We start from the raw sequence: 14,746 nt of genomic DNA, 5'->3' as shown, positions 1-14,746 counted from the left end.
CTTTTCAAAGCCAAATCTATGCAATGAACTATTAGCAGTTTTAAAACATTATAACCACATTCTCTAACAATTTAATTCATCATTTCACAGTGTCCAGATCAAGAGAAGTTGATTTCCTAACAATACAATTGTATCACCCTCTAGGTATCATTTTAAAAATTAATGACCTTGGTTGCCAAATAATTTCCAAAAATCAAAATGAAAGAAAACTTTGACGCAAATAATAACAAAAGCAATGTTACAGATTTAAAACAAATCTTATTGTTCTGACAAAACAGATTTAAACAAAAACTAGTTTCCAATCAAGTGACAATTCAGTTGAATATATTTTCCAAATTATTTTACATAGAAAATCACTTTGCCCAGCTACGATTGTAACACTCTAGAGGGATTGCAGTCAGTTACCAAAATATTTATACCACAACTTTTTGTGCCAACAAACAAGATATCAAGTGAGTAACCATCAATTGTTGAATAGCTAAATAAACTACAGTACAGGAATTCAAAGGAATATTATCGTAGAGCAATGGGAAACATCAGGATTTCAGGGAGGAAAGCCATGACATTTGTAGGGGTTTATTCACAGTAAGTAATTTTGGATGTTTAATGAGGTCTCCTACTGGGAAACCTAAGGAGGTCTTGAACAAGAGACCTAATCTTGTTAATTAGATCCATAAAGTTTATCTTCAGCAAGACTTTATCAAGGTATAATCAAATACTGTTGAAATCTAAAGCAAACCATTCAATGTCACACTAACAAGTCTATCTCCCAATGACTAATTCCAAAGTACCCAAAGCTGCTCAGTTCTACGAAAAATGAACACATTTTCTAGGGAAAAAAGGCAGATGAGGTGAAGTTCTATACAGTCAGTCAAAACATGCCGTGGAGCTGAGGCTCAGAACCTGAGGTTCTAATTGCAAAATTCAGACTCAAATCAAAGAAAATAGGGAAAGCCATCAGACCCTACAGCTATGCCCTAAACAACATTGCTTACCGATATGAAGTAGAAATGATGAATAGATTTAGGGATTAGATCTGATAGAGTGCCTGAAGAATTGTGGACAGAGGTTTGCAATACTGTACAGAAGGCAGCAACAAAAAATATTTCAAAGAAAAGGAAGAGCAAGAAAACAAAATGGCTGTCTCATGAGGCCTTACAAATAGATAAGGAAAGGAGGAAAGGAAAAGGGAAAAGATATACCCAAATGGATGCAGAATTCCAGAGAATAGCAAGGAAAAATAAGAGATTTGTGACGTCTCATGAGTTCTGTGCAGCAGACAAAAGTCTTCTGTCATTAATCAAATCCATCAGATTTATCTCCAGGAAGATTTCTCCAATATACAAACACATATGAGCTCCAGATGAAGGCCTTCCCACAATTATTGCTTTTATAAGGATTGCTTCCAGTGTGAATATTGTGATGTTGAGTGACCTGCATCTTCCAACAAAGGTAGGTCCTCATTAAGCATGTTCATAAGTCTTCTCTCCACCATGAATCCCTGATGTAAAGTAACAGGAGATCTCTGCTGAAGGCATTCCCACATTGAGTCCTTGTAGGGCTTCTTCCTAAGATGAATCTTCTGGAGTCTAACAAGCTCTATAGACCATTACATTCATAAGGTTTCTCTCCAGTATGGAGTCTTTGATGTTTAATAAGGTTGGAAGTATGTTTGAAAGCCTTTCCACACTGATTACATTCATAAGATTTCTCTCCAGTGTGAATTCTCTGATGGTTAACAAGGTGGTACCTGTGTGCAAAAGCCTTTCCACACTGATTACATTCATAAGGTTTCTCTCCAGTGTGAATTCTCTGATGTATAATAAGGCGGCAATTGAGTGTGAAAGCCTTTCCACACTGATTACATTTATAAGGTTTCTCTCCTGTGTGCATTCTCTGATGTGGAGTAAGATCACTTTTACACCAGAAAGCCTTCCCACACTGATTACATTCATAAGGTTTCTCTCCAGTGTGTTTCCTGTGATGTAGAGTAAGATCACTTTTACGCCTGAAAGCCTTTCCACACTGATCACATTCATAAGGTTTCTCTCCAGTGTGGAGTCTTTGATGTTGAGTAAGTTTGGATTTCTGTGTGAAAGCCTTTCCACACTGATTACATTCATAAGGTTTCTCTCCAGTGTGGAGTTTTTGATGTTGAATAAGGTTGTAGGTCTGTGTGAAAGCCTTTCCACACTGATTACATTCATAAGGTTTCTCTCCAGTATGTACTCTCTGATGTTTTGTAAGTGTGTACCTCTCTATGAAAGCCTTTCCACACTGATTACATTCATAAAGTTTCTCTCCAGTATGTAGTCTTTGATGTTGAGTAAGTTTGTAGTTCCGTGTGAAAGCCTTTCCACATTGATTACATTTATAAGGTTTCTCTCCAGTGTGGAGTCTCTGATGTTGAGTAAGTTTGGATTTCTGTGTGAAAGCCGTACCACACTGATTACACTCATAAGGTTTCTCTCCAGTGTGGAGTCTTTGATGTTTAATAAGGTTGGAGTTCAATTTGAAAGCCTTTTCACACTGATTACATTCATAAGGTTTCTCTCCAGTGTGTTTTCTCTGATGTAGAGTAAGATTACTTTTACGCCTGAAAGCCTTTCCACACTTATTACATTCATAATGTTTCTCTCCAGTGTGAATTCTCTGATGAATACTAAGGTTACTTTTACGCCTGAAAGCCTTTCCACACTGATTACATTCATAAGGTGTCCTGCCAATGTGAATTTTCTGATGTATAATGAAGGATGAGTATTCATTAAAAGCTTTACCACATTCATGACACTCATGTGGTTTCACTCCAGGATTAATTTTTTGATGGTAAATAAAGGATGACTGCTGCCTCAACACTTTCCCACAATGATGACAATCATAAGGTTTTCCCCCTCTGTGGATTCTGTGAAATGCAGCACAGATGTGTCTCCCACTGAAGTCACAAGGACCATCCCTCATGAAACTTTCCTGGTGAGTTTCTTTCACAGAAATGCTTAGCTTTGCAGTAGTCTCTTTCATTTCAGGTCTAATCTCTCCTTCTGCAAGAAACAATAAAACATATATAAAGATACATGTATACACACACAAAATTAAAATCCATTCCCTCCACTGCCAGAAAATAAATGACCGAGAAAGCAGGATATACATCCTACTTCCCCAGGCTGAGACAAAAGTCTGCAAAGTTCAAAGACAGGATCAGTCATTAGAAAATTGTATTAGTTCAAATCTGAGGGATGCTTCATTCACAAAGAGCTTCATACACATTCACACTGGATCCTCACAAAAACCTATGACACTGGAAGACCCAGCGCTCTCATTACATTAACAGCTCAGGCCAGGAGCTCAGAATGGCTGGGTGACCTGCCCAATATCTGTGTAGCTGAGGAAAAAACACCAAACCTGTAAGTGGGCATGCTCTGTCAACCATACTAGATGGCTTTTATCTATTCCACTTTATTTTTTTTTTTAAGAAAACTTATTTTATTATTGTATGCTGACTTGTTCTCTCTTCAGGTCTTCCTATTCCCTGAGACACAAAAGTATTCAGATTAGGCCAATTAATAACCCTACAATGTGGCTATAAGTTGAAGTTAAAAGAAGAGTCAATCAATATGGCAAACTTCACTGTAGCCTGGTTTTGAGAAATTTCCAATCACTGCCAACTTTGAGCAACCCCCACCCTGATCAGTGAGCAGCCATCAATACTTGTCTAGAGCCACCATCAGTAACAAGATTACGATTCACTGAAGGCTCAGATGACAGATAGCTTTTATTTGCAATGAAATGGTTTTAAGTTTCAGTATATAAATTTTTATTATTATTTGTTGGCAATTGGGGTTAAGTGACTTGCCCAGGGTCACACAGCTAGTAAGTGTCAAGTGTTCAGTCTTTGGACACATTTGAACTCAGGTCCTCCTGACTTCAGGGCTGTTGCTCTATCCACTGCACCACCTACCTGCCCCCAGTATGTACATGTTAGACAACAGTATTGCATACATAATAGACAACAGCATAGAGTAAACATAACTTTCATATACACTGAGAAACTGCAAAATTCATGTGACTTAATTGATTGCAGTATTCACTTTACTGTGGTGCTCTAGAACCGAACTTAGAATGTCTCTGAGGTGTGCCTGAAATTTTTCTCATTCTTGTTTTGATTTTGACTCTTTCCTCCCTAATTCTACTCTCCTCCTTAAACTGTTACTAGCCTCACTCCTTGAGTGGCTTCATATCCCACTGAACTCCATGTCTCTCCATTCCCAAACACTCTCATTTACCAGAACCAGCTAAGAACGAGGCTCCTCATGTGTTGCTTCTTCTCAAATGCCTCCATGTTTGTAGGCTATCTTGGCAGCTCCTTGGCAACAGGGACTGGCTTTTCCCTCTCATACAGTTTAGCGAGGTGTGTAGAAAACTGGAGGTGCTTCATCCATGCTTACTGACTGATGACTGAGCCCAGGGCTGACACCAGGCCCCAGGTTCAAACACAAGCCTTGTATTCTGGTCTCTGCCTTAGTGCGCAAATGCAGATTCTGGTTTCAGGCCTGTTTCTGCCTCTTTCCTGCACTTTATCTCCTATACTGAGTGGCATTTTTCCCTAGTTCTAACCATATTGAAACCTGACCAGATCCACATTGAAGATCACAGAGACTTCTTTCTAGGCTCCTGAAGCATCTTATACTATGGGACACAAGGGAGTTTCTCCTTGCCACTACCCCAAACTGAGAGTGACTATCAACTCAAAGAATCGGACCAATGATTCTCCAAGAACTGGCCAAAGATTGATCCTCAAAGACCAGAGGAGGGACAGAGTGATGGTTTATGTAAAGCATAGCCTTGGGTTGATTCTACTTTGTGACTACTTAGATACTTAGAGCCAGGCTTCCTGGGTCCACTTCACATTCAGGCTACATAATCTCAGTGTGGCCCTCACTGTGGCAAGGCCATCCTTTCACATCTCCCTAACTGACTCCCTTGGGACAGCTACATGGTGCAATGGAATGAGTACTGTTCAGGAAGACTCCACTTCAAATCCAGCCACAGCCACTTACTAGCTGTGTGACTCTGGGCAAGTCAGTCAGGCTGCTGGCCACACTTAACTCATGTGTGAAATTAGCTTGAAAAGGTAATGGAAACCACTCCAGTATCTTTATCAAGAAAAGCCCAAACTGGGTCATGAAGGGTCGGAAACAACTGAAATGACTGAACAGTCACATGACTGACTCACTGTTTCATTCACCACAGCAGCTTTTTAAATTCTTTTTATTCTTCCCCAACCCTCCCTTAGTTCTTGCTCCCACTCTCTACACCCACCACTCACCTCCTCAGCAGGGAAATTTGCCTTATATTTAATTGAAAAAATTGGACACTTAACAAGAGCTATCTTATCTTCATCTCCCATAAGTCAAGTGCCTTTTTTTCCTTCATGACACCAGTGTCAGATAAAAGTGTCCTTCTTCTGCTCTCTAAAGGAAACTCCTTTCCCTGTGGAAATCATCCCATTCCATCACACCATCTTCCAGGTATACTGCCTCTCCAGCATCATCTTTTTTCACTACTTTTCAGTCTCTTCAACACTAATGTCTTCTTCCCTATTACCACAAATAATACCTATTCTCTCTAATCCTCAAAATACAGTCACTTGATTGAAATGGAAATTGGAAATTCCCCTTTAAATTAATAAGATCACTCAAATAAATAGGTTCAGTTCAAATCCCGGCCATGACCGTTCCATAACTCCTGAGTGTTCTTGGCTTAGCATCCCAGGAACTAGCCATTCCTAGGTCACGTTGACATGGAGGGTTGGCTCCCCTCCTTGTGAGACGTGATGTTATTAAAAAAACAAAATACCAAGCCTCAGGCGGATGGGAGCGTGGCTAAGGCCAGATGTGTATTGAACAAACCATGAATAGCGCATGCGTCAAAAAAGGACTTCTTGGCCCCAAGCCTTCTTTGTTTAGAACAATATAAAAACACTGCACCCGCTGAGCTTCACCCGCGGGAAGGACGCTTTGCCCGGGAAAATCTTTACACAATTCAAGTTTGTACGGGCTGCAACGGGGCTCCCAGCCGTTGATTGACTTTGGAGGTTCCCTTGAATTGGTGATGTATTCTCTTCCATTACCGACTCTCTTGATCAGTGCTATGTTATTGATTGTTCTTATTGTTATATGCTTTCTATGCAAATTCAAACTATCTGTGCCTTGCTTCTTCTAAATAAATTATCTATTTCTTATTATTTTCTGGTGCATTGGAGAGTGTCATTTATAGGAGCGAATCCGAACCTCACTAAATCATATTAATACATTGATCCATTCAATTCAAGAGATATTTTCTAATACCTTTCTTCCATATCATGACTAAACAGCTGGACATGCCCATTTACAACTGCTGTGTCCAACTCCTTCCTTTTGCTTTCTCCGAAATACTCTGCAGACTAGCTCCCAGTTGCTTTCTTCAATGGAAACTCCTCTCCAAAATTAGCAAAACTCTCAACAGTTGCTAAATCAACTGGTTGTTTCTTCGTCCTCATCCTTTTTCGGCTTCTCTGCAGCCTTTCACACAGTCAATCACCCTTTCCTCTCTTCCTCTCTCTCTCTGAGTTTTAGTGACACTCCTCTCCTAGTTCTACTACTGTATCCAAACTAAACTCCTTTGTCCCTCACCCCTCCCCTCTTCCTACTTACCTATGGCAGTCCAAGGCATCCTTTCCACAGTGCTGACTCACAAATGAGGTGTCATGCCCCACTCACTGACTCTCACACATTCACATTACTGACCCCCATATTCAATCTGCTGGAAAATCCTGTGATTCCAACGAGGCAACATCTCTCCCATTCACCCCCTTCTCTCCCAACACTGACACTGTTCTGGTTCAGGCTCCAATCACCTAACACCTGAGGTATTGCAAGAACCTGCTGCTTGGCCCAGCTGCCTCAAGTCTCCCCCCACTCCAGGCATTCCTCCACCCACTTGTCAAAGTTCATCTTCCTAAAGTTTTGACTGACCATGTCACCATGTTCTCAACACCCTGCTATATTTCCCTAGGAAAAGGATGAAATATAAAATCCCCTCTAGGGCTATTAATCACCTACCCCTTCTTTACCCACCCCTCTCCCACTCTTCCAGTCTTCTTTCACCTTATATCTCCACCAAACATGCTATATTCTTCTCTTCTGTGAACAGGACACTCCATCACCCGACTCTACAGGCTGTCCTCACCATCCTGTGCCTAGAATGCTCACCCTGGCTTCCCTGAAGCCCCAGCTAGAACCCACCTTCCACAATAAGCCTTTCCAGCGTCCCTAGCTCAATGAGCTCCTCCCCATACAAGAATTCTACATAGTTGTTGGTATGTCATCTGCCCCAACTTCCCCGCTTCCCCAGTTTCTGAGCTCCAGGGGAGCAGGGGATGTTCCTTGTATCTCTTTATATCTTGGATTCTTAGCAGAGGGTCTGGCACACAGCTGGCACTTAATAAATGTTCACTGACTTGAAGAAAGTCTAAGAAAGAACTCAAATTGGAAAGCCTAACCCCTTTTTGCATTTTAAAAATTCTCCCTGCATCCAAATTCTAAACAATGAGTTTTTATAGGATCACAGATTTATCACTGGTAGAAAGCTTAAAGCATCCAACTCCCCAGTTTTACCATGGGGAAACTGAGACTCAGAGGTTCCTTTACTTGTCCAGGATCCCACTGCTAAGAAGTGTCTAAAAAAGAATTCCAAGTCAGGTCTTCCTGCCTCCAAATCTAGCACTTGCATCACCACCACACCCAGAAGCCTCTTGTAATCACAGCTCTCATCCACCTGCTTTCATCTCACTCACCTGGATAACAGCTCCTTAGGCCTTCATGCTCCAGAAGCCATGGTGCTTCCTTTTCCTCAAAATAAGACATCAAATCTTCTCTGGGAACTGGCAGCCCTGGGCATGGGGAATCAGGGGTGAGGGTAGAGAAAAAGTAGTAATTTAGCTTCCTTTAGGGAAAAGAGTGTGCATACAAAGCTACTGCACTTTCAGAATCACTCCATCACATTCACACACATCTGGCTTATTCTCCCATCAATGCCTGTAATGCAAGTAACCCAAAATAGGACCTGCCCAATCAGCCTTGAGGAACCAGCTTTGGCCCTGTCCCCTACCCTGCCCCTCACTCCCTGAAACCTATAAACACCTTGTTACTGTTCATTCAGGGAGTGTTTGCCTCTTCTGGTGAGATTCTCCTCCTGGGAAACTCAATGAACCTTAGTCCAAATTCTGACTCTTGGCCAGTCTGTTATTCCTGGCATTGACAGGGGCTTGCAAACAAGGAGCACAGGATGGTTCCCAGGACTCCTTAACCAAGTGTCCACAGCATTTAATTTTGGGAGCTTTGGGGAGAGGTGGGGGAGAAGATCATGGGGCCAATTAGGAGTCAGAAAATTTGGTCCTGGTGCACCTGCTTCATAGAAGGATAGACTCACTGCATAGTAATAATTATCTGGACAATAGAGGCAGCTGGGAGTGCCGTGGAGAGAGCCCTGGGGCTGGAGTCAGGGATGCCAGGGTTTAAATCCAGCCTCAGGCAGTTACTAGCTGTGTGCCTCTGGAAAAGTTCCTTACCCTCTGCTTGTTACAGTTTACTCAAATGTCAAATGGGAATAATAATATCACCTAATGACATAATATTGTAAAGAAAGCACTTAGCACAACAGCTGGTGAACAGCAGGTGAATAGAAAGGCTTATTCTCTTCCTCTCTTTCCCACCATCTGCTGGAATGGGGGCACTGCAAAGGAAGATTCAGGCGTGCCATAGTAGGCATATGTAGGAGCTGTGAGCCATAAATGGAGGCTTCTTAAGAAGAAAGTTCCATATAGTAGGGCCATCCCAAAGAGGAAGGGGTCACAAGGAAAAGCCACCCGGGCACTTTCCAGAGACTTAGGAGACAAAATTTCTGTCCAGGGAGAGGCTGGACTACATAATGCAGGATTACTTCCCCATCTGAGATGCTTTAACACTGATCTGATCTTTGACCTCAAGCTACCTAGACTTGGCAAGAGGCAGCTTCAGAAGCAATCAGGAAACCTCCAGGTTCTATTCACACAGTGTACTGACCTTTTATACGAAAACCAGGCAGCAGGGGCCCTGTCTCTTGGAGACCAGCACTATTCCCTTTCAGTAATTATTAAACGCTCCAAACCCAGCCCACTCAGGAATGAAGACATTCCCTTGGATTGCAGACTCAGAGTGGCCAGGGAAAGTGTCCTTACCCAGGGAGACCAGGTTCTGGGCATTCTCCAGCATGACCTCCTTGTACAACTCCTTCTGAAGTTGGTCCAAGAGGACCCATTCCTCCTCGGTGAAGTCCACAGCCACATCCTGGAATGTCACCAGCTCCTAAACCATCAAAAGTCACAAGATTTAGAGCTGAAAGAGACTCCAGGATTCCTGTAGTCTAACCCTGATCACATGAGAGGAGGAAACTGAGGCATAGGCAGGTGGGTTACCCAAAGATGGTACCTTTGAGGAGTGTCAGTTGGAATAAAGTTGAGGAAAGTCTTACTATGGAATGTGTCTCCCCACGGAACCTGGGACAAAGTATGTGTTTTATCTGTGAGGTAGGAGGTTCTGTGGAAGAGATAGACAGAAGATGATCTGAAATTTCTGCCTTCTAAGAACTGATAGAAGGAATACATTATTAAAAAAATCGTGAAGAGTTTTTGGGAAGCTGTCAAGTGCAGTGTATTCTGTGATGGCTGGGAGGATTTATGTAGGATTATTGATAAGAGAGGAAAGAAAAAGAGAAGATGTAGTTTATTTCCTGAGAAGCTAAAACAAAAAGTTTTAGCTAGATAAACCAGGAAACTGAACGTCTTCCATTTGTGGCTGAAAGGTGCCACAGTGAAATGATACCAATACTAAACATATATTGACCAAAGGGTATAGCGTCTAAGTTTTGAAAAGAAAACTTAAATGAATTACAGGAGGAAATAGTCAATAAAACTGTACTAGTGAGGAACCTCAACCTTCCCCTCTCAGAACCAGACAAATCTAAAAAAATAAAAAATAAACAAGAAAGAAGTTAAGGAGGTAAATAAAATTTAGAAAAGTTAGATTACTAGACTTTGGAGAAAACTGAATGAGAATAGAAAGGAATATGTTTTTTTCAGTAGTACATGGCAATCACAGAAAAACTGCCCATGGATTAGAGCATAAAAACATCACAATCAAATGTAGAGAAGTACAAATACAAAATGCATCCTATTCAGATCATAACACAATATAAAGTACATTCAACAAAGGGCAGTGAAAAGAGAGATAAAATTAATTGGAAATTTATTCTTCTAATCCTAAGGAATAAATGCATCCAAGACCAAATTATAGAAATAATTAATAATTTAAAGAGAATAACAACAAGGAGACAACCTAACAACATTCATGGGATGCACCCAATGTAGCAGTTGGGAGGAAATTTATATATCAAAACATATATATATATATATATATATATATATATATATATATATATATATATATATATATATATATATATATATATATACACTTAATTTTAGCCTGAGGCAAAGACTGGGGGGCAGGGACATGTGGGGAAGGAGGAAAAAAAGAAGCATGTCAAAAGTGCACAGCAGAGAAGAAAAGAAAACTTACAAGACAGCAAAAAAAAAAGATAGACAGCTCTGAACACAATGAGTAGTATTTACCACATAGGCTTTTTTGAAATGGAAATTTATTGCTGTATATTTTGAATCCTCTCTCATGTTCTGCTGTGCACATGTCAATGCTTTTTTCTTTCCTTATTTTGTATGTATTTAAAATTTTAAAAAAAAATTACAAATAAAAAATGCTCCAAACCACTAACTAATAAGAGAAATGTAAACCAAAACAACACTGAGGTGAAAAGAAAACTCCCAGGCCTTTGAAAAGTTCCCCCAACTCAGCCCTTTCCCTATATCCTCTCAAACAAGGGAAGTACTCCTGTATCAAGGGTCTCCTTCAGCTTGTTTACTCAGAGTTCAGAATGATTTTCTGACTCCATCACACAGAATTGTCTGGCTTAATGAGAACAGATAAGCAGCCTGATCCTGTTTGTTCTTGGGATAAACCTTCAGTTAAGGGGGAAACTGATTCTGTTTGTTTCTTTGGACCAAACCTTTGGGAAATGGTTGACAGTGTTTGGGACAGTGACCACTGAAATCAAGAGTGTGGAGTCTGAATCAGAGATCAGAAAAGGTCTTTATTCTTTCTCAGGAGAAAGGGCACAGCCCTTGCGGCTGCTCAAGTAGGGGCAGCCAGGGAGTTGGCAGCTGGCTGTGAGAAGCAAAGTTTTATAGCCCTAACCCATGCCCCCTCCCACTCTCACCTCTTTCCTCCATTGGCTGGGTACTCAATGCATACCATCAAAATCCGGCAACTAATGCCCATAGAAGCAAACATACCCATATTTGGGAACTAGCTGTATGGGTTCCCCAGGAAGCGGGAGTGGCCTGTGCTGACATGGATTTTTGAGAAAGGTGAAACTCAACTCAGGGCTTAGACCTGAGGAAACTGCACTTTAGGCCATGTCTCACAACAGGTAGTACTACTGTTTTGAATTTCCTGCATATTTTCACAAAGAAACAATCCATAGGTAGGGATGGCCAGCCTCCAGACAATCCTCTTTGTTTCTGGAAATGGCCTCCTTGGCTGCTATGGGTCAAGTCTGAGGGTAGAGTGCACTCACCTGGGCTGGGGGTCTGTGGTTCCGAGGGGCCATTCCCTCTGGCTCCAGGCTCCCTGCTAGGTCAGGCCTTGATCCTCTGCCCACTGAGCTGGGGAGGGAGAAGGATCCCAGGGTAGGAGGCTGGCCTGCAGGGATTTACAGGGGTGAGGGACTGAGAATGCAGCCCACAGGAAGGGTCAGGCTTGGAAATGAGATGATCCCAACCTCTCCTATTCCTTGTCTTCTGTTCCCCTCTCCTGCCCCATTCTCTTTCAGAGACCCAGGAGGCAGAAGGGGCTTGGTATCCCAGATGGGATGAAACCAGACAGAGTCACAATGGCTCCTGAATCAGAGCTCTCCCTACAATTTGTACTCTGCCCTGCCTCCCCTCTCCCCAACCAACACAGACACACAGACACACACACGCACGCATTATCTAGAGAACAGACTGATGGGGAGGGCTCTGCAATGGAGCCACCAGGAATGGCAAGGGTCAGCCTGAGGCTGGGAGAGAAATCCAGTCCGAGATTCACCCCCCTGAGGGCTTTGTTGGAAGAGGGGGCAGGGAAGCAGGAGGCCTGGGGGAAGAGAGCACAGGTAGGGGCTGGGAGACATTCTAACCCAGCTCCCGGCAGAGGTCAGGGACACTGGAGAGACAGGAGGGCTCCAGGTGGACACTGAGCCTGGGAACGCAGGATGCCTGTGTGCTGAGGTCTAACTGGGAGCTGGGGAGGACTCCTGGGACCCCCTGATAGAGGTAAGGCTTGGAATATTCCAGGAAGAGCTGACACAGGGAGCTAGTGCCTGGAATCTGACAAGGAAGCAGCCCAGGAGCTGGGGGTCTATACCAGAGGGGCCAGGCAGTAGCTGGGAGTCCAGACCACGGGGGGCCAGGCAGCAGCTGGGGGTCCTGCATCCAAAGCTGGGTCCTCAGGGCAGGCAGAACTCTGGATCATTATCAGGGGGTTGGAAGGGAGAACAACTCAACCTCTAAAGGCGGGCGGGATCAGGGACCCAGAACCCCTAGAGCCTGCGGGGGTGCTGGAGGCAGGGCTCCTGGGTCCCCAAGGCAAAATGAGCCCCAACGGTAAACCTGCAGAGGGGGAAGAGCCCGGCAGCATGGAGGTGCTGGGGAGCGGGAAGCGGGGTCGCTGAGCACCAGGGCGGAGGAAGAAGAGGAGAGAGAGGAGGGGGAGCAGGGGGGAGGGAGGGAGCCCGGAAGGCAGGGTAGCCGGCACGAGGCACGGCTGCTGGGGCCGACCTACCTGGGACCGGCAAGGACAGAGCGCGGGCAGAGCTTTGTTCCACGTGGGGCAGGAAGAGGGAGCCCGGCCCAGCCAGGCTCCGCCCCGGGTCCTCTCCCCTCCCACCTTCGCGGGGACCCAGCAGCTCACACCCACAACAGGGACACGCCCCCCCTCGCGCCCCGCCCCCACGGCTCTTCTAACAACTCCCATCTCCAGGGCGATCGGGGCCCCGGGTGAAAGTGCGCCTGCGCCAAGCAGTCCTAGAGCTTCCGGCGAGCTTCTCCAAAGCCTGGGACAGGGCCGAGGGGCGGGACCGCTCCGGGAATTTCCAGGGAAGGCCGCTTCCGGTTATGGCCATCAGCATTCTGGGAAATGTAGTCCGTACTGAAGCTCGGGCCAGTGTTCTCCTCGGATGGGCGGGTCGAGGCACACGTGGGGTCCACCGCTTATTCCAATTGGCTACAGTCAAGGCGAGGCCGGGCCTTCACCATTGATCGTGGGGGCGGGACCTAGGAGATGGGGAGGGACCAGAGGGGGGAAGAGCGGGCGGGGAGAGGGCGGGGCCAGGAGGCGGGGCGGCGGGCTCAGAGCTCTCACTGGCCTTGGCTCAGTCCTGGCCCTGCAGCCTCAACAAAGAGATGGTTAGGGCTTTATGTTCACCATGGCCTTTGGTCCCTGACACCCCAGGGACCCACCGCTTAAAGCTTAGGGGGCTCACGTCCAGGGTCCCCGAGGGGGCATAAAAAGGGCCTGAATGTCCAACACAAGCAACGCTGAGAGTTCCCCTTGAGGGGCTCCTTTGAAGGGCTACAAAGGCTTTCCATGTGGTAGGTCATTTGCTCCTCAGAACCAGCCCAGGAAATGGCCACTTTACAGAGGAGGAAACTGAGGCCGACAGGACATGGTGTTCTGGAGAAAAGGGGCCTCCCGGGGTAGAAGGTCATCCGCACCAGCCCGTGTGCTGTGTGCCGGGGGCTGGACTCCCTGCCTTAGTTGTTTTCTTTGTCACAGCCTGGAGGGAGGGAGAGGGTTGGTCTCCCTGCTGGTATAGACAAAATGCTCCAAGAAAACCTGCAAAGGAGGGAAGAGGAGAAGGCCTCAGCTGGGGCACAGACATGGGTCTGGGTCAGATAACTTAGAGCTGATGGAATTCTCCGTGTGTTTAACGGATGTGGGAGAGGGTTGAACCAGCCTTTGGCTTTGGCCCATCAGACAGATCTCAGGGGAGAAGAGCCTTGGAAAGATCTCGGTGGGGAGGCTTTGGCTCCAAGCTCTTTCTGACACTGCAAATTCCCCACTTTGGCCTTGCCTCATTTCTGGGGCATTGGTGGAAAACACAGCCTCTGGATCTGGGGAAAGCCTGGGAGCCGGCCTGCCTCTAGGAGGAGGCTTTCAGGGTGGCAGAAGCCTTTGTGGACATTTTCTCCTTGAAGAATATTTAGAACCCCTGGGAAAATTGTGTAGTTTGAACCTCCTCTTGTGTGGCTTAGAGCCTGGATCTGTTTGAAGCTTTGACACTAGATCTGTGGCTCAGTCAGGACATGCAGGTCCCCCTGACCCCAGACACCTTCAGGGGAGGGAGAGGTCCAGAGGGGGAGTCCAGGAACTTTCTGAGATCTGCCCTTTCAGGGCCCTGTAAGTGCTGTATTTGGAAACTGCCTCCCAGCTGGCCCCTCTGCTGGTTCCCTTATTCCTCTGTCTGAACTCTGTGGAATGTAAAGCTTACTAAAAGCTCTGGGAGCAGCCCCTATTTCAGCTCTCACCTCAGCCAGAGGATGCAACAAGCTTCTTTCTAA

General features: G+C 45.0%; 1 protein-coding gene across 1 annotated transcript; it reads right to left on the bottom strand.

The window, feature by feature from the left end:
* Nucleotides 1-238: 238 nt before the first annotated feature.
* On the bottom strand, nt 239-13,108 carry LOC110197770 (uncharacterized). Its single transcript, XM_020971824.2, has 5 exons — nt 12,969-13,108; nt 11,725-11,849; nt 9,254-9,380; nt 7,832-7,927; nt 239-3,038 (listed from the first exon to the last, which is right to left on the bottom strand). The coding sequence occupies exons 2-5, from the start codon at nt 11,755-11,757 to the stop codon at nt 1,600-1,602; spliced, it is 1,695 nt and encodes a 564-aa protein (XP_020827483.1). The 5' UTR covers nt 11,758-11,849; nt 12,969-13,108; the 3' UTR covers nt 239-1,599.
* Nucleotides 13,109-14,746: the final 1,638 nt, after the last annotated feature.

Source organism: Phascolarctos cinereus, unplaced genomic scaffold, assembly GCF_003287225.1.
Source record: "Phascolarctos cinereus isolate Bilbo 61053 unplaced genomic scaffold, phaCin_HiC Scaffold_726;HRSCAF=1367, whole genome shotgun sequence".
In the NCBI taxonomy this organism is placed as follows: domain Eukaryota; kingdom Metazoa; phylum Chordata; class Mammalia; order Diprotodontia; family Phascolarctidae; genus Phascolarctos; species Phascolarctos cinereus.
This window is presented reverse-complemented; position numbering and strand designations above follow the sequence as displayed.